Here is a 21,449-nt window from a genome sequence, read left to right as displayed (position 1 = left end):
TCCCTGAGGTTAATGACTGGTAGGTAAACCTGACTGGAAGCCTCTTCCTTTGTGTAAACCCCCACTGACATGCCACTCCTCTTTCCAGCTGACTGGCAGTTTGAGAGGCCCTCCAACCATTACTATCTTGGTGACATGATCAACATGGAAGCCTCGGTCATGCCGTACCACCACGTTCCCCTCCGTGTCTTTGTGGACCGCTGTGTCGCCACCTTGGCGCCTAATGTCCACACTGTCCCTAGATATTCTTTCATTGAGGACCATGGGTGAGTTTAGTTGTCAGTTTGACTCCTCTTATATTACCTTAAATGTAACCCCTGAAGCCTAACGTTGACCCTTCGTCTCCTCAGGTGTCTGGTTGATGCCAAGTTGACCGGCTCCAGCTCCCAGTTCCTGTCCAGATCCCAGGATGACAAGATCCAGTTTCAGCTGGAGTCCTTCAGGTTCCAACCACAGATTGATTCCCAACAGCTCTACATAACATGTCATCTGAAAGCATCTGCAGCCTCTTCCCCCATTGATGCTGAGAACAAGGCCTGCTCTTTCACAGATGGGTATGTATAAGCTGGGTTGTGGGTATAGTACCTTTGACATGCTGCTATATAAACTAACCTTCATATTTATCTGTAGCTGGAAGGCTGCTGGTGGGGATGACCTGGTTTGTGGCTGCTGTGACTCCAGCTGTGCTGTGAGCAAGGCTAGAGATCTGGACAGTGATTTAGGTAAGTGTCAATCAAAGCCAGAGCTTTATTACCAGTTTAAAATGTAATGTATTCCATCACTGTTCTCTACTCTCCTCAGATATGCAGAAGGAAGGTGAAGCTACCTTGGGCCCTATCATGGTCCATGAGTAATATTACAAGAATCTTTCCTATTTTTAACTTTTTGAGGAGAATAAATCTGTTACAATATTCACATCTGACTGGATTTATTTGGGATGTAAAATTCAGGAATTTTATGATATCAAATAGGAAAATGTGTGTAGCTGATCACTCTTTATTCACAGAACTTTGTCATGAGCTACATTTCTCAGGTTCGTAACGTTGCTACTGTACTGAACTGTTCCTCTAGGCCCTATCAATTTCCAGGAGTTATTTGTCAATTGACTAGATTTATTTTCAAAATAAACATTTTAAAGTGTTTGGATTCATGTGCGATCGACTTGGATAACATTTATGTGAGGGCAAGGCCAGTAAGTCATTTTAGGCAGGAGGCATTAATGTCTAAACTGACCTCTGAACCATTGCAGCTGCAACAGAAGATTATGGCGTGGACAAGAGGCATGATCTGTAGTGCTGAGAAACTGCCTGTGTTGAACTTTCTGAGCTAAGGTTGTTACTGGTAGGCAGCTAAAAAATGTGGCATACCTCTACGGACCTGAATTTTAAAGTGCAGTGAAGCTACTCAACGTTTACATGAATTTCTAGTCATTTAACAGACGCTCCCATCCAGAGCGACCCACAGGAGCAATCAAGATCAAGGGCACATCGACAGATTTCCTCTCCCAGCTGACTTGGGGAACCATGACATTTCGGCCAGGCCACCCCTAACCATCCACGACCCCATATTGTTAGTAAACTTGTGCATTGGGGAAAATAAGCTAGTTAACGGAGTCAGTTATAAATGACCAAACAGCAACTTCATCTGAAGAAAAATGTGTAATTTACACACCTGACTTATAGGTGAATGACCGACATACTTGTAAGAAGTTGGTGTTGCTTTTCACTTTTCAATTTGAATTACCTTCTTCCTAGAATTCAGGAGGGTGACAACACCCCTCTTTGAATATTCAAAGCATTTTCAAATAAGGTTGTATCCAAAAAGCGCAATAGGTGAAGCTTGACCGCTCCCAGTTCTGAATTTGTTAGCAAAGATCCCCATTTTTAGGGCAGAGATGAGACCATCTCATTACATATCTCTGGCAGTGGTGTGAAGTACTTAAGTAGTTTTTGGAGTAGCTGTACTTTGTTTTTACTATTATATTGTTGACTACTTTCACTTCACTACATTCCTAAAGAAAATGGATCTACCTTTTTACTCCATACATTTTCCCTGACACCCAGAAGTTCTAGTTAGAATTTGAATGGTTAGCAGTAATGGAAAAAGGTCCACTTCACACTTATCAGGAGAAGGTCCCTTATCTTCCCTACTACCTCTGATCTGGTGGACCCATTCAACAAATGCTTCCTTTAAATAAATTGTGTTGGAGTGGCTGTCTAAAGGAATATATTTTTATTTAACCAGGTAGGCTAGTTGAGAAAAAGTTCTCATTTGCAACTGCGACCTGGCCAAGATGAAGCATAGCAGTGTGAACAGACAACACAGTTACACATGGAGTAAACAATTAACAAGTCAATACAGTAGAAAAAAAGGGGAGTCTATATACATTGTGTGCAAAAGGCATGAGGTAGGCGAATATTTACAATTTTGCAGATTAACACGAGTGATAAATGCTCAGATGGTCATGTACAGGTAAAGATATTGGTGTGCAGAAAAGTAAATAAATAAAAACAGTGTGGGGATGAGGTAGGTGAAAATGGGTGGGCTATTTACCAATAGACTATGTACAGCTGCAGCGATCAGTTAGCTGCTCAGATAGCTGATGTTTGAAGTTGGTGAGGGAGATAAGTCTCCAACTTCAGCGATTTTTGCAATTCGTTCCAGTCACAGGCAGCAGAGTACTGGAACGAAAGGCTGCCAAATGAGGTGTTGGCTTTAGGGATGATCAGTGAGATACACCTGCTGGAGCGCGTGCTACGGATGGGTGTTGCCATCGTGACCAGTGAACTGAGATAAGGCGGAGCTTTACCTAGCATGGACTTGTAGATGACCTGGAGCCAGTGGGTCTGGCGACGAATATGTAGCGAGGGCCAGCCGACTAGAGCATACAAGTCGCAGTGGTGGGTGGTATAAGGTGCTTTAGTGACAAAACTGATGGCACTGTGATAAACTGCATCCAGTTTGCTGAGTAGAGTGTTGGAAGCAATTTTGTAGATGACATCGCCGAAGTCGAGGATCGGTAGGATAGTCAGTTTTACTAGGGTAAGCTTGGCGGCGTGAGTGAAGGAGGCTTTGTTGCGGAATAGAAAGCCGACTCTTGATTTGATTTTCGATTGGAGATGTTTGATATGAGTCTGGTAGGAGAGTTTGCAGTCTAGCCAGACACCTAGGTACTTATAGATGTCCACATATTCAAGGTCGGAACCATCCAGGGTGGTGATGCTAGTCGGGCATGCGGGTACAGGCAGCGATCGGTTGAAAAGCATGCATTTGGTTTTACTAGCTTTTAAGAGCAGTTGGAGGCCACGGAAGGAGTGTTGTATGGCATTGAAGCTCGTTTGGAGGTTAGATAGCACAGTGTCCAATGACGGGCCGAAAGTATATAGAATGGTGTCGTCTGCGTAGAGGTGGATCAGGGAATCGCCCGCAGCAAGAGCAACATCATTGATATATACAGAGAAAAGAGTCGGCCCGAGAATTGAACCCTGTGGCACCCCCATAGAAACTGCCAGAGGACCGGACAGCATGCCCTCCGATTTGACACACTGAACTCTGTCTGCAAAGTAATTGGTGAACCAGGCAAGGCAGTCATCCGAAAAACCGAGGCTACTGAGTCTGCCGATAAGAATATGGTGATTGACAGAGTCAAGCCTTGGCAAGGTCGATGAAGACGGATGCACAGTACTGTCTTTTATCGATGGCGGTTATGATATCGTTTAGTAGAAATATGAAATTGTGCCATCTGTTTTTGCTGAAGATGAATAGGATGTGTAGCTTTTACTTTGTACTTTTACTCAAGTCTCACAATGTAGTACTTTTTCCACCACTGTACTTAAGTACATTTTAAATCTGAATTTTACTCCAGGGTTTAACTAGGTAGGTTACTTTAACTTGAGTCATTTTATATGAAGATATCTTGACTTTTAATAAAGTATGACAATGTAGTACTTTTACACCTCTGATCTCCAATCAAAAGTTGCAAGCACAAAATGGCACTGGAACACTTTGCCACTAGCCAGTGACTTGATACGTTTATTAAGCTAATGTGGCCTGCCTGCTCTGGGACTGAACATCTCCCCCTGCAACTGGATCCTGGACGTCTTGACAGGTTGTGAGAGTAGGCAACAACACATCCGGCACGCTGACCGTCAAAACACGGGGCGACCTCAAGGGTGCGTGCTTAGTCCCCTCCTGTACGACTCCAACACCATTAAGTTTGCCAACGTTGGTAGGTCTGATCACCAACGATGACACAGCCTAGCAGTGTGGTGCCAGGACAACCTCTCCCTCAACGTCAGTAAAACAATTGATCTGATTGTGGACTACAGGAAATGGAAGGCCGAGATACGCCCCCATTCATATTGACAGGGCTGTAGTGGAGGGGGTCCAAACACAACACTGTTGTGAAAAGCGCACGGCAATGCTTCTTACCCAAAGATTTGGCATAGGCCCTCAGATACTCAAGTTCTTCAGCAGCACCATCGAGAGCATCTGGACTGGCTGCATCACCGCTTGGTATGGCAACTGCTTGGCATCGGACCGCAAGGCGCTACGGAGGGTCATGCGTATGGCCTAGTACATCACTCCCTGCCATCCAGGACATCTATAGTAGGCAGTGTTCGGATGGGTTGTTAATTAAGGCCAAAAAACTGTCAGACTCCAGCCACCCAAGCCACAGACTGCGTTCTCTGTTTCCGCATGACAAGCGGTACCAGTGCACCAAGTCTGAACCAACAGGACCCCGAACAGCTTCTACCTCCAAGCCATAAGACTTCTTAACAAGACTGCTATATAGCTAATCAAATGGCTACACATACTGCTGTACCTGCATTGACCCTTTTTGTACGAACCCATTTGCACTGACTCCATGCCAGGGATCATCAACGAGATTCAGCTGAGGGCCAATTGTTTTGTTGAGTGCATGGTCGGGGGGGGGGGGGGGGGGGCAGAACATAATTAACAAATCATTTGTAGACTGCAAATTGACCTCAAGAAGCCCAAAGAGATATGTTTGACTAAAACATAATAATTTCAAACCTTGCATTTCAAACCTTGCATTTCAAACCGGTCACGTGTCTATTATGTGTGGGAATACCTTGGAACAGAGTTCTTAAATTAAAATCACTTGGAGCTGATATCCTGGTGTTTTTAGTCTTTCATGTTTTGCTCAGAAAACTTGGGAGGGCAGATATGACCATCCGCGGGTCAAATTCTGCCCACGGGCCACCAGTAGGGGAACCCTGCTCTATGCGCACACACTCACACACACTTTCACTAACACCCCACACACACACACACACAAACACACACACATAACATGCACACACATGCATACTGACGCCACACACACACACACTGCTGCTACTGTCTATTATTTATACTGTTGCCTAGTTACTTTAGCTCTATGTACAGCACATAGCTACCTCAATTACCTTACATATACTCGGTACTGGTACTCCCTGTAGGTAGCCATGTTATTTTTATTTGTTTTTCACTGTGTATTTATTCCTTGTCACTATTTTTAATTTTTTATGTTAACTTCAGCTCTGCAATTGCTGGAAATGGACCGGTAAGTAAGACATGTGACATACAATTCCATTTTATTTTTTAAATATTTTTTTACATTTGCTCAATGTGCCTGCTGATGTTAGCAAGCTTCATTGACAAACACAGGGATGGAACTTAGCTAGATAGTGATTTTGGGCAGTGGTAAACTGTGTGTAATTTGTTCTTTATTTCTGATAGTTTGACAGCTTGCTGATGAAGTTGGAGACATGTTCTCAGAAATCAGTCCTGCACTGCAGCAGCTGACTAGAATCTGTCTGTAGTGCACTACTGGTTTTCAGGCAACTTTTTGTTCTTGAGAAATACTGCACCAAACACCTTAGCTAGATGTAAAATTGTGTGACTAAGACTTCCTTGGCAAAACCATCCAAATGACAGATTTCTTGATTCATCAGATTAATTCAGACAATTGAATATTGGTCTACCAACCTTTCTTTGGAGAGCATATAAATGCCGGCCCTTGGCATCAGATTCCCATGCCACACATCTATCAAAATGTCTCTGATCTTACGTTGGCTTCATCTCACCCCGTGGAACATGAATTTAAATGTTATCTTGTTTTAAATATCTTCGAGCTAACTGGTCCACAATTTCATTCCCTTCCACAAGCGAATAGGCTGGGATCCAGTAGAACCTCACTACTTGCCCTTTATCTTTTATAAAGCCTGGAATAAAAGAAAAAGACTACCTGCAATTAAAGTGTAAAAAATATTTAGCTTCTGAGCGGTAAATGGCATGTTTCTTATTTTCTCCTATATTTATTTATCTATATATGTAATGTATGTATGCGTATATATACAGTGTGTATGTATGTATTTTATTTTACTGCTCTAGCAATGTAATTATTGTTTGGATAACCTGACTTTTTTCAATCTTTTTGTGATGCACAATGCAAAGAACACCGGAAGAAGAATGATAATTGAATTACCATAGTGAATTATTGTAACGTTTGTGTCAATATATCCCATAAGCGATGGGGTTGCCAATTGGCGGTTTGACATGAATTACAATTTAATTCATTCATCACTCCCTGTCTCTCAATTCTCCATAAAAACATGAATAGCTCCAATAGTAGGTCACTCCTATTAGATTAGCCATATCTGAGTGTACTATAATTCTGACAGGTTCTATGTCCTCCACCCACTGGAGGGAAACTACTATCGCCAACAGTTCAAATGATTATACTGACAGTTCATCTGTTAGTCTTCTACATATATGCACATCAAGTTCAGGAACGTAAACACCTGCTAGCTGTGCACCCACTTTTGGGTCCTTGGATTCATCTGTGAAAAGCGGTAAAAATGCATAAAAACTTCCACCATAGTAATTGTGTATCAGTTTCCCAATATCACTGATGTCTGACCAATCCTTAATTTTCTCTACCAAGGTTAGCTCAACAGGATCTGGGAGTAACATCCACTATAGAAAAGTATGTCTGTCCTACATATTACATTTCTATGAACACTCTCTAAAGTTAAGCCCTCCTCAGGTGTATGTGATTTTGTGTGCACAAAGGCAACCAATGACAATCAACTTCACATTCTTCAGCACCTGTTTAAATAATCAGGTCTGGACAATAATCAAGCTGATTTCTGAATGGGGTGGGGCCTTTGTCAGACATCGTGGCTATAAAATGGTTTGACAGACTCTGTGGAAGAATTGACAAGAATAACTTATGTCTATTTGGGGTGATGGGGTTCAGTCAAGTGGCTGCAGTGCTGCTGTTGGTCGTGGTGTTTGGCTGTGTTAGTGATGCTTGGATGTCCAGATGGTTTTATCCAAGATCGGGGTTTCTGCATGATGATGAAGTTTCAGCACAGTTTGACACTCAGAAGCGAGTGCAAGAAGACCCTGTGGGAGAGGACCCTGTGGGACAAGAACCTAGCGAGCCCGTTGTCGTTCCTGTGGGCCAGGAACCTAGTGAGCAGCCTGTGGGCCATGATCCGGTTGGGAAGCCTGAACAGGAACATAGCAAGCTTTTTGGTGGGCTTTTGGGTCTAGAAACTAGCAAGCCTGTGGGCCAGGCAGCTGGAGGGCAGCCTGTGGGCCAGGAAACAAGCGAGCCTGTGAGCCAGGAACCTCTTGGCGAGCATCCTGTTGGCCAGCCTTTGGGCAAGGAAGTCTGGATCCTTTAGGCCAAGAGTCTAGTGAGCATGTTGGAAGCCTGTTGGGAGTGAGCCTGTGGGCCAGCAACCTGTTGGAGAGCAGCCTGTGGGCCAGGAACAAAGCCAGCCTTTGGGCCAAGAACCTAGTCATGGCTGTGGCCAGTAGCATGTAGGAGAGCCTGTGGGCCAGGAACCTGTTGGAGAGCAGCCTGTGGGCCAGCCATTGGGCCAAGAACCAAGTGAGCATGTTGGGAGCCTGTGGGCCAGGGATGTCATCATTATTTGGGCCAGGGATTTAGCGAGCCTGTGGGCCAGGGACCTGAGGAGCCTGTGGGCCAGGGACCTAGCGAGCCTTGGGCCAGGGACCTTGTCGAGCCGGTGGGCCAGGGGCCTAGTCTGCAGCCTGTTGGCGAGCCATTGGGAAAGGAACCAGTGAAAGTCTGTGGGTCAGGAACCTAGCCACCCTGTAGGTCAGGAACTTAGCAACCCTGTGGCCCAAGAGCCTGTGGACCATGAACCTGGAGAGCGGCCTGTGGACCAAGAACCAGTGAGCCTGTGGGCCAGAAACCTGTTGGAGAGGAGCCTGTGGGCCAAGAACGTAGTGAGCCTGTGGGCCAAGAACCTAGTGAGCCTGTGGGAGAGCAGCCTGTGGGCCAGGAACCAAGTGAGATTTTAGGTAATGAACCTAGCGAGCAGCCTGTGGACCAGGAACCTAGTGAGCAGCCTGTGGGTCAGGAACCGGTTGGAAAGCCTGTGGCAGGAAGATGGGCCATGAACCTGGAGAGCAGCCTAGAGCCAGGAACCTGTTGGGCCAGAGCATCCTGTTGGCCAGCCTTGGGCCAGGAAGCTAGTGATCCTTAGGCCAAGAGTCTAGTGACCATGGAGAGCCTGGAGTTTCTAGTGAGCCTGTGGGCCAGGAACAAAGCCAGCAGCCTGTTGGCAAGCCTTTGGGCCAAGAACCTAGTGAGCATGTAGGAGAGCCTGTGGGCCAGTCACCTGGTGAGCAGCCTGTTGGCTATGAACCTGGAGAGCAACCTGTGGACCAAAAACCTAGTGAGCCTGTGGGCCAGCAACCTGTTGGAGAGGAGCCTGTGGGCCATGAGCCTGTGGGCCAAGAACATAGTGAGCCTGTGGGCCAAGAACATAGTGAGCCTGTGGGCCAAGAACATAGTGAGCCTGTGGGCCAAGAACCTAATGCGCCTGTGGGAGAGCAGCCTTTGGGCCAAGAACCTAGTGAGCATGTTGGAGAGCTTGTGGACCATGAACCTGGAGAGCAGCATGTGGGCCAAGAACCAAGTGAGATTTTGGGTAATGAATTCAGCGAGCCTGTGGGCCAGGATCCTAGCGAGCAGCCTGTGGCCCAAGAGCCTGTGGGCCAGGAACCAAGTGACATTTTGGGTAATGAACCTAGCGAGCAGCCTGTGGGCCATGAACCTGGAGAGCAGCCTGTGAGCCAGGAACCTGTTGGAGAGCATCCTGTTGACCAGCCTTTGGGCAAGGAACCTAGCGATCCTTTAGGCCAAGAGTCTAGTGAGCATATTGGAGAGCAACCTGTTGAAGAGCTGCCTGTGGGCCAGGAACAAAGCCAGCAGCCTGTTGGCGAGCCTTTGGGCCAAGAACCTAGTGAGCATGTTGGAGAGCTTGTGGGCCATGAACCTGGAGAGCAGCATGTGGGCCAAGAACCAAGCCAGCAGCCTGTGGGCCAGGAACCGAGCGAGCCTGTGGGCCAGGAACCAAGTGAGATTTTGGGTAATGAACTCAGCGAGCCTGTGGGCCAGGATCCTAGCGAGCAGCCTGTGGCCCAAGAGCCTGTGGGACATGAACCTGTAGAGCAGCCTGTGCGCCAGGAACCTGTTGGAGAGCAGCCTGTGGGCGAGCCTTTGGGCCAAGAGCCTAGTGAGCATGTTGGGGAGCCTGTGGGCCAGCATCCTGTTGGAGAGCAGCTTGTGGGCCAGGAACTTAGCCAGCAGCCTGTTGGTGAGCCTTTGGGCCAAGAACCTAGTGAGCATGTTGGAGAGCCTGTGGGCCAGCAACCTGTTGGGGAGCAGCCTGTGGGCCAGGAACCTAGCGAGCAGCCTGTGGGCCAGGATCCTGTTGGATTGCCTTTGGGCCAGAAACCTATCCAGGATGAAGACCCTGAGAGCTCCCAGTCCAAGCAGGCGTCTGAGAACCCTTTGACTTGGAGCTATCCTGAAGTTGCAAAGCCTGAGCACAGGCCTACTGTGTCTGAGCGGCTGAAGCAGGTGGCGGCCAACAGTGTGTCGGCTCAGTGTGGGGAGAGTGTGGTCCGGGTGCAGGTGAACCAGGACCTGCTGGGGATTGGCCGGCTCATACAGCCAGAGCGTATCACTCTAGGAGGTTGTGCTGCCACTGAGGAGGACGCTGAAGCTCATGTGATCACCTTTGAATCAGAGCTGCATGGCTGTGGCAGTGAGCTGAAGGTATGTCACATTTGCTGGTTAACTTCCTGACTGTGAATCATTATCTTTGTGCTACATCTCTTGTGATCCTGTTCCTAGATGACTGAGGATGTGCTGATCTACACCTTCACGCTTGTCTATGAGCCAAAACCTCTTGCTAACACTTCTATAGTGAAAACCAGTGCAGCTATGGTTGATATTGAGTGCCACTACTTGAGGTAACTATTGTTGCGTTCTTCACTTTGACAACCCATATCATTCTGAGGTTTGAGTAATGCCATAGTCCATGTTTGTTTCTAGGAATCACGATGTGAGCAGCAATGCCCTGAAGCCAAACTGGATCCCCAACATTTCCAACATGGTGAAAGAGGAACTCCTCTACTTCTCCCTGAGGTTAATGACTGGTAGGTAAACCTGACTGGAAGCCTCTTCCTTTGTGTAAACCCCCACTGACATGCCACTCCTCTTTCCAGCTGACTGGCAGTTTGAGAGGCCCTCCAAACATTACTATCTTGGTGACATGATCAACATGGAAGCCTCGGTCATGCCGTACCACCACGTTCCCCTCCGTGTCTTTGTGGACCGCTGTGTCGCCACCTTGGCGCCTAATGTCCACACTGTCCCTAGATATTCTTTCATTGAGGACCATGGGTGAGTTTAGTTGTCAGTTTGACTCTTATATTACCTTAAATGTAACCCCTGAAGCCTAACGTTGACCCTTGGTCTCCTCAGGTGTCTGGTTGATGCCAAGTTGACCGGCTCCAGCTCCCAGTTCCTGTCCAAATCCCAGGATGACAAGATCCAGTTTCAGCTGGAGTCCTTCCGGTTCCAACCACAGATTGATTCCCAGCAGCTCTACATAACATGTCATCTGAAAGCATCTGCAGCCTCTTCCCCCATTGATGCTGAGAACAAGGCCTGCTCTTTCACAGATGGGTATGTATAAGCTGGGTTGTGGGTATAGTACCTTTGACATGCTGCTATATAAACTAACCTTCATATTTATCTGTAGCTGGAAGGCTGCTGGTGGGGATGACCTGGTTTGTGGCTGCTGTGACTCCAGCTGTGCTGTGAGCAAAGCTAGAGATCTGGACAGTGATTTAGGTAAGTGTCAATCAAAGCCAGAGCTTTATTACCAGTTTAAAATGTAATGTATTCCATCACTGTTCTCTACTCTCCTCAGATATGCAGAAGGAAGGTGAAGCTACCTTGGGCCCTATCATGGTCCATGAGTAATATTACAAGAATCTTTCCTATTTAACTCTTTGAGGAGAATAAATCTGTTACAATGTTCACATCTGACTGGATTTATTTGGAATGTAAAATTCAGGAATTTTATGATATCAAATAGGAAAATGTGTGTAGCTGATCACTCTTTATTCACAGAGCTTTGTCATGAGCTACATTTCTCAGGTTCGTAACGTTGCTACTGTACTGAACTGTTCCTCTAGGCCCTATCAATTTCCAGGAGTTATTTGTCAATTTACTACTTGATTTTTGAAAATAAACATTTTTAGTGTTTGGATTCATGTGCGATCAAGGGCAAGTCCAAAATGTCATTTTAGGCAGGAGGCATTAATGTCTATATTGTCCTCGCAGCTATAACCGATGTTTGGCGTAAACAAGAGACATGATGGCTGGATGAGGGCAGCTGAGTGTCGAACCCTCATGTCTCCTATCACCAGCACTGACCGTAGGAACCCTAACTGCCTGAGGACATACTTTTCTGAAACTTGTCTGACTTTCTGTATTCATAAGATGGTTGACTCAACAGAGGTGTTCTGTTATTGCTTTAATTTAAATTGTCAGAAGTTAAATTGACACGTGTACAAGGAACCTTAAGTATCGCAGCAAACGTCAGTCGCACTGTTAGTGACCGAGCAACGCCTTACACACCTGGGGTTAATAATATAGCAGAATATTCTTAAATGGGAGGGACTTGTCTTAATTTGTCCAAGAAACACTAGTTGCAGAACGTTTGGCAACTGTTTACACTCACCCTCACCTCAATTGTCGCAGCAAGGCATTATCCTGAAAGTTAAGTTGTCTTGGATCTGAAGACATGCCCAGGGGGGGACCTGATCCTAGCTCTTCACTAGGAAGCAAACGGTGTGGGACTTACCTGAATTTGTCAATAGAAAACATTTTTTAATTTCAACACCCCAGGGCTTGAGTTCAGTACAACATGTACTGTAACATTCAATTAGTGTTCTGAACAACTAAACTGGGAGAGGTTGCAGAACACTGCACTGCACTTTCAAGTCACCTGTCTGTTCCATTTTTAGAAGTGTCCTGCAGTAATAACCGTCACGCAACGTAGCAAATGTTTAATTGAACTGAACGCACCCCAGCACTCTACAGGCGTTGAGGTATAGGATTGGAGTATTTTGTTAAATGGATGTTAGAAGTATAATTAAAGGAAAAGAGGCAAATTGCTGACTTCAGAATTTGTATTTCCTAGGAAAGTCTGCAGAACAGAATCAATTATTGCTTCAAACTTAAACAGTCTACATGGGTCAAATCAGAACATTATCAATTTTATATTTTACCTGCTTAATGCATCAGAACATACTGTATACAAAGATCACTTCACTCTTGAGCGACTGAAACCTTGCAATAAAGCTGTCCGAACAAATGTGCAGAAACTTATCTATTTGACAACCTCAATGCTACATAGTTCTGACAATGTGAACGACAGCAACTGAAGATGTGTCAGATGAGTTTAATGGTAGGTACAGTGACTGGTAGACCCTCAAACAGTAAGTCTGGTTCCATCAGACTCTGGCAAGAGACTGACAGTAAAGTGTCATATGATCCGCAGAAAGCTCAGTCAAGGGAGTAAACTATTTACATACAATATACTACGTAAGTTCTGTTTGAATGTCCAGTTTCAAGAAGGGACAGTTGTCTTTATGAAGAGTCCTTGTGCAGTGTGATAGAGTCCCAAAATGGGCAGTTTCTCCTACTCAGCCATTCAAAGGACAGCCAATGACATAGGTCCAAACTTGTTTTAATCTCATGCTCTATGCCATCAAAAGGTCGGAAGGTATCTCCGGTTTCCATTGCAACTCCAGGTCGTCCAGGGAAGAGCTCTCGCTGCTGGTCAGGCTGCCGTTGCTATGGCGGCTGGCTTTGTCTCGTCCGGGCGACCAGGGTTGACGGTGAGGAGGGTAGGGGTGTGAGGTGCGTGTGTCCCTGCGAGCCCGCCTGCGCAGGCGTCTCTGGTGCATCAACATCTGAAGGCGCTCCAGTTTACAACGCAACGACTGGTTCTCTTCCTCAGATTGACTGGAATACAGGCCTGCTGAGAGAGGAAGAGGAGGGAGGGAGGATGAGAGGGAATAGAGAAAACAGGAGGTTGGTGGAAGAAGAGTCATGAGCAGTGGAGGAAAAAGTACACAAATGTCATACTGTAGTAAAAGAGATACCTTAATAGAAAATGACTCAAGTAAAATTTAAAGTCACCCAGTAAAATGCTACTTGGGTAAATGTATTTGATTTAAAATATACTTAAGTATCAAAAACAAATGTAATTGCTGAAATATACTTAAATATCAAAAGTAAAAGTAAATCATTTCAAATTCCTTCTAAGTAAACCAGATGGCACAATTTTATTTTTTTCTTATAGCCAGCGGCATACTCATTTACAAACGAAGCATTTGTGTTTAGTGAGTCTGCCAGATTAGAGGCAGTAGGGATGACCAGGGATGTTCTCTTGATAAGTGTGTGAATTTGACACTTTCACGTTCAAAATGTAATGAGTACTTTTGGGGTGTCAGTGAGAATTTGTGTAAAAAGTGCATTATTTTCTTTAGAAAATAAAGTGAAGTGAAAGTAAAAGATGTCAAATATAAATGGTAAAGTATAGATTCCCCAAAAAACTACAGAAGTAGAACTTTCAAGTATTTTAACTTCAGTACTTTACACCACTGGTCATGAGGAAGAATGTTATAGCAAGAATTCAAGTAGTATATAAACTCAGCAAAAAAGAAACGTCCTCTCACTGTCAAAAGTTTATTTTCAGCAAACTTAACATGTGTAAATATTTGTATGAACATAAGATTCAACAACTGAGACATAAACTGAACAATTCCACAGACATGTGACTAACAGAAATTGAATAATGTGTCCCTGAACAAAGGGGGGGGGGTCAAAATCAAAAGTAACAGGCAGCATCTGGTGTGGCCACCAGCTGCATCTCCTCCTCATGGACTGCACCAGATTTGCCAGTTCTTGCTGTGAGACGCTACCCCACTCTTGCACCAAGGCACCTGCAAGTTTCCAGACATTTCTTGGGGGAATGGCCCTAGCCCTCACTCTCTGATCCAACAGGTCCCAGATGTGCACAATGGGATTAAGATACGGGCTCTTCGCTGGCCATGGCAGAACACTGACATTCCTGTCTTGCAGGAAAGCACGCACAGAATGAGCAGTATGGCTGATGGCATTGTCATGCCATGGTCATATCTGGATGAGCCTACAGGAAGGCTACCACATGAGGGAGGAGGATGTCTTCCCTGTAACGCACAGCGTTGAGATTACCTGCAATGACAACAAGCTCAGTCCGATGATGCTGTGACACACCGCCCCAGACCATGACGGACCCTCCACCTCGGATTCGATCCCGCTCTAGAGTACAGGCCTCTGTGTAATGCTCATTCCTTCGATGATTAACACAAATCTGACCATCACCCCTGGTGAGACAAAATCGCGACTCGACAGTGAAGAGCACCTTCTGCCAGTCCTGTCTGGTCAACCAACGGTGGGTTTGTGCCCATATGTGACATTTTTGCCAGTGATGTCTGGTGAGGCCCTGCCTTACAACAGGCCTACAAGCCCTCAATCCAGCCTCTCTCAGCCTATTGCTGACAGTTTGAGCACTGATGGAGGGATTGTGCGTTCCTGGTATAACTCAGGCAGTCGTTGTTGCCATCCTGTATCTGTCCCGCAGGTGTGATGTTCAGATGTACTGATCCTGTGCAGGTGTTGTTACACGTGATCTGCAACTGCGAGGACGATCAGCTGTCCGTCCTGTCTCCCTGTAGTGCTGTCTTAGGCGTCTCACAGTGTGGACATTGCAATTTATTGCCTTGGCCACATCTGCAGTCCTCATGCCTCCTTGCAGCATGCCTAAGGCACATTCACGCAGATGAGCAGGGACCCTGGGCATCTTTCTTTGGTGTTTTTCAGAGTCAGAAGAAAGGCCTCTTTAGTGTCCTAAGTTTTCATAACTGTGATCTTAATTGCCTACTGTCTGTAAGCTGTTAGGTGCATGTTCATTAATTGTTTATGGTTCATTGAACAAGCATGGAAACAGTGTTTAGACCCTTTACAATGAAGATCTGTGAAGTTATTTAGATTTTTACGAATTATCTTTTAAAGACCGGGTCCTGAAAATGAACATTTCTTTTTTTTTGCTGAGTTTACATATACACCACATGACAAAATGTATGTGGACACCTGCTGGTCAAACATTTCAGTCCAAAATCATGGGGTTAATATGGAGTTGGTCCCCCTTTGGCTAATATAATAGCCCCCACTCCTCTGGGAAGCCTTTCCACTAGATGTTTGAAAATTGCTACGGGGACTTGCTTCCATTCAGCCACAAGAGCATTAGTGAGGTCAGGGACTGATGTTGGGCGATTAGGTCTGGTTCGCAGTTGGCGTTCCAATTCATCCCAAAGGTATTCAATGGGGTTGAGGTCAGAGCTCTGTGCAGGTCCGTCAAGTTCTTCCACACCGGTCTCGACAAATAATTTCTGTATGGACCTCACTTTGTGCACGGTGGAATTGTCATGCTGAAACAGGAAAGGGCCTTCCCCGAACTGTTGCAACAAAGAAGGTGTAGGTTTCCCTTCACTGGAACTAAGGGGCCTAGACTGAACCATGAAAAACAGCCCCAGACCATTATTACTCCTCCACCAAATGTTACAGTTGGCACTATGCATTCGGGCAGGTAGCGTTTCTACTGGCATCCGCTAAACCCAGATTAGTCTGTTGGACTGCCAGATGGTGAAGCGTGATTCATCACTCCAGAGAGCTGTATACCACTCTATCCAAAGCTTGGCATTGCGCGTGGTGATCTTAGGCTGTGTGTGGTTGCTTGGCCATGGAAACCCATTTCATGAAGCTCCGAATAACAGTTATTGTGCTGACGTTGCTTCCAGAGCCAGTTTGGAAATTGTTAGTGAGTTTTGCAACTGAGGACAGATCATTTTTACACACCATGCGCCTTAGGACTCGGCGGTCCTGTTCTGTTATCTGCGAGGCCTACCATTTCGCATCTGAGCCATTGTTACTTCACAACAACATCACTTACAGTTGACCGGGGCAGCTCTAGCAGGGCACAAATGTGACAAATTGACTTGTTGGAAAGCTGGCATCCTATGACGGTGCCACGTTGAAAGTCACTGAGCTCTTCAGTAAGGTCATTCTACTGCCAATGTTTGTCTATGGAGATTGCATGGCTGTGTGCTCGCTTTTACCCTCCTGTCAGCAACGGTGTAGCTGAAATAGCCAAATTCACTAGTTTGAAGGAGTGTCCACATACTTTTGTGTATATATAGCGTACAGTACATTGCACCATACTCATGTAATCAGCCTAGCATTGTTTTTGGGCCCATGAACAAAATGGAATAAATTGTAATTCCAAGAATGGAGCAGTGCCGTTTCCCTGACAACGTGACCCAGAGCCGCCACTGTCGCCAATGATTATGTGTTCATTAGTATGCTTCCGGCGCTAGGGTGAAAAGGTGCTAGTAAGATACAATAGTTCGCACCCTCAGGTTAAAAGGTTAAGGTTCTGTTACTATGCGTGTGTGACGGTGAGTGCATTCCTGTTACTAACTGACCCCTGTGGGCCTTGTAGCTACATACTCGCTCTGCCCTAAAACACTTATAACCACACATACTTTTCTTATTCATTGCAGACTGGGGAACAAATGAATGCGTAGGCCGTCAGGGAACGGATATAAACAACCCTAGTTCATTAATAGGGGGCGCAGAAACCACTTCCTCCTTTCCAACAATACCCTCACAACCAGTGTTCTCTGCTGTACAGCTGCTACTTTCTAAACTTGGACACTAAGCAGAACCAGAACTAAACTATTGTGGGACTAGCTTGAGAAGGCTGGACTGGTTTCCAAACATGACGCTAGGGTTTCGGAATGCAGGAGCGAGAACTAGGTGACAGACCACTGACGAGGAATACTTGAATGCTAAACATTCATTTAACATTTACATTTACATTTAAATTTAAGTCATTTAGCAGACGCTCTTATTTAATGCACATATGTTTTCAATGAAGACAATAAAGAGAACCACTATCGCATTCATTTGGTTCTTTAGTTGTGTTATGAAGAAAAGGAGTCGAATAAAGACAGCATGGTATAACAAAACCTACACATCCTTTGTCTCAGCATAATGTTGTACTTTGTTTTGCCTATAATCAGCTGCACACAGCATTGACAAGTTTTGGTTATTCTGTGGGACCTCAACTCACCAGCAGGTTTACATGAGTGACTTTGTTCCTGGCTGATGTGGTCTGTAAGTGGTCCTGAGGTAGCAGTGCTGACAAGGTCAGGGGTGAGAGGTGAGGGCGGCGGGAAGGGCGAGGTTGGGGTACTCGGAGTGCTGCTGGTTGGGGTGCTGGGAGGGCGGCAGAGGAGCTGGGAGAGGGACAGTGGAGCCCCTTGGTAGTGGCGAGTGGCACTGAGAAGGTCGTTGAGGATCTGGAAGATGGTGTTGATGCCTCGTCTGGATGACTTGACACCGGTAATGGTGCTGTCCTGCCCAGCTGGGGGCAGAGTGCCTGAGAAGGTCCCGGAGAAGACTCCTGGGGCATGGCTCACAAAGCTCTCTATGACAGCACCTGGTTCCCCGGCAGCTGTTTTATTAGAGGTGGGAGTACCAGCCACACTGCAGTCACCCTGTGATAAAGAGGGCGAAAGGGTTGTATTTTTTTATTTAACCTTTATTTAACTAGGCGAGTCAGTTAAGAAAAAATTATTATTTACAATGACGGCCTAGGAACAGTGGGTTAAACTGCAGAAAGACAGATTCGTACCTTGTCAGCTCGGGGATTCGATCAAGCAACCTTTCGGTTACTAGCCCAAGCTCTAACCACTAGGCTACCTGCCACCCCAAAATTATATAATATATATATAGTATATAAGATACTCCCTGTCTAGTCAAAATAGAGCCTGTATAATGATAATAGCAGTAGCCTACTTGTCATATATTTCAATAAATAAATATTACAATAAATCTGCAACTACATTAAATTTAAAAGTTATTCCTTGCTTTGCTAACAGGATCAGGCTTTGAAGTATTTAACTAACATTAGCATGTGATAATACACACATAATAGTCACATTATAATAATATGAATAATCTGTTAGTCCCACCTCTGGGTAGGTGGTGGCAGGGGTTGGGCTCTGGGGTGCAGGGCTGGAGCAGGTGGGGTTGGTGGAGCAAGGGGGGGCACTAGGTGAGGGAGAGAGATAGGTGACGTGAGAGGTTGAGGAGGGGGTATGAGGGGAGACAAGGGCAGGGGAGGCTGGGGTGTTGGAGGAGAGCTGGGCTGGGCTGGGGTAAGGGAACCTAGTGGACCCACACTTTGCAGCATGCACCTGTTCAACCCCAGCTCTGCCTGCTCGCTGGGTGATGAGGTGACTCTGCTGCTGCCCAGTGGCACTCTGGGGGGCCAGTTGGAGCTGGACGAACATCATGTGCTCACCGACCCTGAGGGCAAGGGTCAGGGGCGAACGGCCAGACAAGAAGTCACTGACCTGCAGATACAGAAAAGGATGAATAACTTGATTAATATATTTACAGCACTTATTTGTTTGCTGCCTCTCTCCATTACAAGGGTCCTTAATGATCCAAGATGTAATAAGCTTCAACAGACAAGTCATATTGGTACCCTCTCACTCGTGTTATGGCCCCAGACATTCAGAGCTATTTACTGAGAGCTAACTGCTATCTATGGACACAGAGGCATTACTATTTAGATCTGTTTTGTTATTATCAGTCTGGTGTCTCTATTTAGCCCAGTCACGAAGCAGAACACTTCAGTAACAAAGAGGCTATCAGGCCTAAAGACGGCAGAGTCACGACAACAGTCTCGTTGAACTGCTCACCTCTCCATTGTAATATCTGATGTGAGGGTTTGCATTCTGGTACAAAATGGCTTCTGATATTTGGTGTAAATATAATCAATATACTCTATATAGTGGTGATATTTGAATCTTGTGGTGGAGGCTAGGTCACTGCGTGTGCGCGTGCATGTGTGCACGTGAGGTGCAGTCTGGGGCGGGGGCAGTCAGACCATAATGAGAACTACCTAGCCATTTCTTAGAAAACTGTTCTTTGTCAAGTTGAGTCACTCCTTCCCATCTCAACCACACACACATACATATGCAGAAAACAACCACAAATGCACAACCTTGCTGTTTCATGAAACAACCCAGCCGTACTGAGCTGGTACAAACGAAGACAGAAAGAAAATGCTGCTTATTTATTTACATAGGCCTTTAATCCTAGCACATAGAGACGACAGTGTTACAGCCATCTTATGACACAGAAGTCCAGTGAAAGATCAGAGACCAACCTGAGTTTCAGTTAAACTCTCCAAAGCCTGCATGATGGTCTGCTCTCTTCTGGATGGTTGGGACTAAGGAAGCAAAGAAAACAAAATAGGCATATTATATATATATATGATAGATCAATGCCGATAGAAAGACCTATGAATAGGGCCACACAGAAGCTGGCAAGTACATCCCCAGTAAATCTGGTGTTGTTTTACACGTGGTTCTGTTGTAAAAGTGGTTCAGGGAGAACTGCCAGAGCACCTAGTAATATCACCTCTGCTATAAAGGTCCAGACCTCTTGGCTGAAGCTTTATAGACTATACTTAACATTACAGACATGTTTCCTTTACTCAATAGCTGGTGTTAACTTTGTTAACCATTTATGGACTGTACAATATATGACTTACTGATAACAAGCCTGCCTCAATAGTTGGGACCAGTGTCAGCTTACTCCCATCAACTATGCCCAGGTCATGTAGTGTCCCTGTACTCAACCGCCTGTGGGTTCATTAGAAGATATGATCATTACTATGTGTATATAGAAACATTTAAGAATTTGTATTAATTCATTCTTGGCCTTTTATTCACACATGAGACTAAAACGATGTTTTACAAAGAACACCTGCACATAAATGCAATTTAATTTATGAGTTAGGCCTGTTTGACAATGAAGTTATAGGCTCATGCAGAACCAGACTTAAAATCAAATTACATGATATTGCATCAAATATGTAATACAAAAGTCTACATCAGAATTGTTATTTGGTCCCCTTGAAATCATACCCAATGTACCGAATCAACGTCGTTTCCACGTCCTTTCAATGAAATTACGTCGAACCAACGTGGAATAGGCGTTGAATTGATGTATGTGCCCAGTGGGGTTAGGCTACTCACGTTTCCTTATGCAGCAAGACGAATCTTTCTTTCGGTACTCTGAGCTTTTGGGAAAGTCGTCTCCTCAGCACCTCCACCGTCTCTCCCCGATGGACAGAGAGCTCGAAGCGGCTGCCTGTGGTCGAGCTGATGGACAAGCGCATGAATGATTCAGTAGGTACCGACGCGCAGACTGGAGCCGCGCGGGGAATGAAGCTACGTGTGCCGGGTTGATGATGGTCCATTCGCTGGGCTGCGCTTTATTTGGCACGTTATTTGGGTCGAAGTATCAAAGAGTAGCTGGTATCCGCTTGTCTAAATGTAGGCTATTTGGAACTGACCCACACAACTCCAATACTCTTCTGCCGTTTTCCAGAAGACGAAATATAAATAATTAGATGTTCTTTGTCTTTATTGATCAATGGAGCCAAGTACAGTAGCCTATGAGTTGAACTGTGTGTTCCAAATATGTAACTGAGTGATAACTGAAGATAGATGATCACAATAGACTTGCCCGATAGTGCCTCTTCTTGGCTACCCTGTCTTCCTCAGACTCAAACCTACACATTGAACTGTACAATGCGTAAAAGCGTCTCTATTTGATGACTGTTAAATCCTCCCACTGTCCTCACTAGCCAATCAATTGTAGGTGCCTAGTGTTGGACCGCATGGTCCTATCAGCTCTACTTGCTACCCACGTGTAGACAGGACCCGCCCTCGTTCTTGTAGCCTACCGCCAAGCACTGTGCCATTCATAAAGGTGGTGATGTAATCAGAAAAAAACAATGTTGCCTTTAAAAATAAATAATGTTTTGACAGATACAAACTATCATTTATATTGACAGAAGAAGTTATGAGCTCAGTGCTGTTACACTGATTTGATTTGAGAATGGGCT

At 45.5% G+C, this 21,449-nt stretch overlaps 2 protein-coding genes across 6 annotated transcripts in view; one reads left to right on the top strand and one right to left on the bottom strand.

The window, feature by feature from the left end:
• The window catches only part of LOC124009847 (trithorax group protein osa-like), a 29,878-nt gene extending 18,495 nt beyond the window's left edge, over nucleotides 1-11,383 (top strand). Inside the window, exons 7-13 of the mRNA XM_046322048.1 lie at nucleotides 8,818-10,111; nucleotides 10,190-10,308; nucleotides 10,391-10,494; nucleotides 10,564-10,741; nucleotides 10,823-11,026; nucleotides 11,103-11,194; nucleotides 11,274-11,383. Coding sequence (XP_046178004.1) covers nucleotides 8,818-10,111; nucleotides 10,190-10,308; nucleotides 10,391-10,494; nucleotides 10,564-10,741; nucleotides 10,823-11,026; nucleotides 11,103-11,194; nucleotides 11,274-11,326 — 2,044 coding nt within the window. The 3' untranslated portion in view covers nucleotides 11,327-11,383. The remainder of the gene's footprint in view (nucleotides 1-8,817; nucleotides 10,112-10,189; nucleotides 10,309-10,390; nucleotides 10,495-10,563; nucleotides 10,742-10,822; nucleotides 11,027-11,102; nucleotides 11,195-11,273) is intronic.
• Nucleotides 11,384-12,532: 1,149 nt separating this feature from the next.
• LOC124009848 (midnolin-like) lies at nucleotides 12,533-21,160 on the bottom strand. 5 transcript variants are annotated; one of them, XM_046322049.1, is made up of 6 exons: nucleotides 20,575-21,160; nucleotides 20,088-20,178; nucleotides 19,701-19,763; nucleotides 18,496-18,879; nucleotides 17,592-18,018; nucleotides 12,533-13,394 (listed from the first exon to the last, which is right to left on the bottom strand). In XM_046322049.1, exons 1-6 carry the CDS (start codon nucleotides 20,796-20,798, stop codon nucleotides 13,114-13,116), a joined length of 1,470 nt encoding a protein of 489 aa, XP_046178005.1. In that variant the 5' UTR covers nucleotides 20,799-21,160; the 3' UTR covers nucleotides 12,533-13,113. The 5 variants fall into 5 exon arrangements, with proteins under 5 accessions (XP_046178005.1, XP_046178006.1, XP_046178007.1 ...); XM_046322050.1 differs by having other exon boundaries at nucleotides 12,533-13,391; XM_046322051.1 differs by having other exon boundaries at nucleotides 18,721-18,879.
• Nucleotides 21,161-21,449: the final 289 nt, after the last annotated feature.

Source organism: Oncorhynchus gorbuscha, linkage group LG22 (genome assembly GCF_021184085.1).
Source record: "Oncorhynchus gorbuscha isolate QuinsamMale2020 ecotype Even-year linkage group LG22, OgorEven_v1.0, whole genome shotgun sequence".
NCBI lineage: Eukaryota > Metazoa > Chordata > Actinopteri > Salmoniformes > Salmonidae > Oncorhynchus > Oncorhynchus gorbuscha.
Note: the sequence above shows the minus strand (reverse complement) of the source record. Positions and strands in the feature narration are given on the sequence as shown.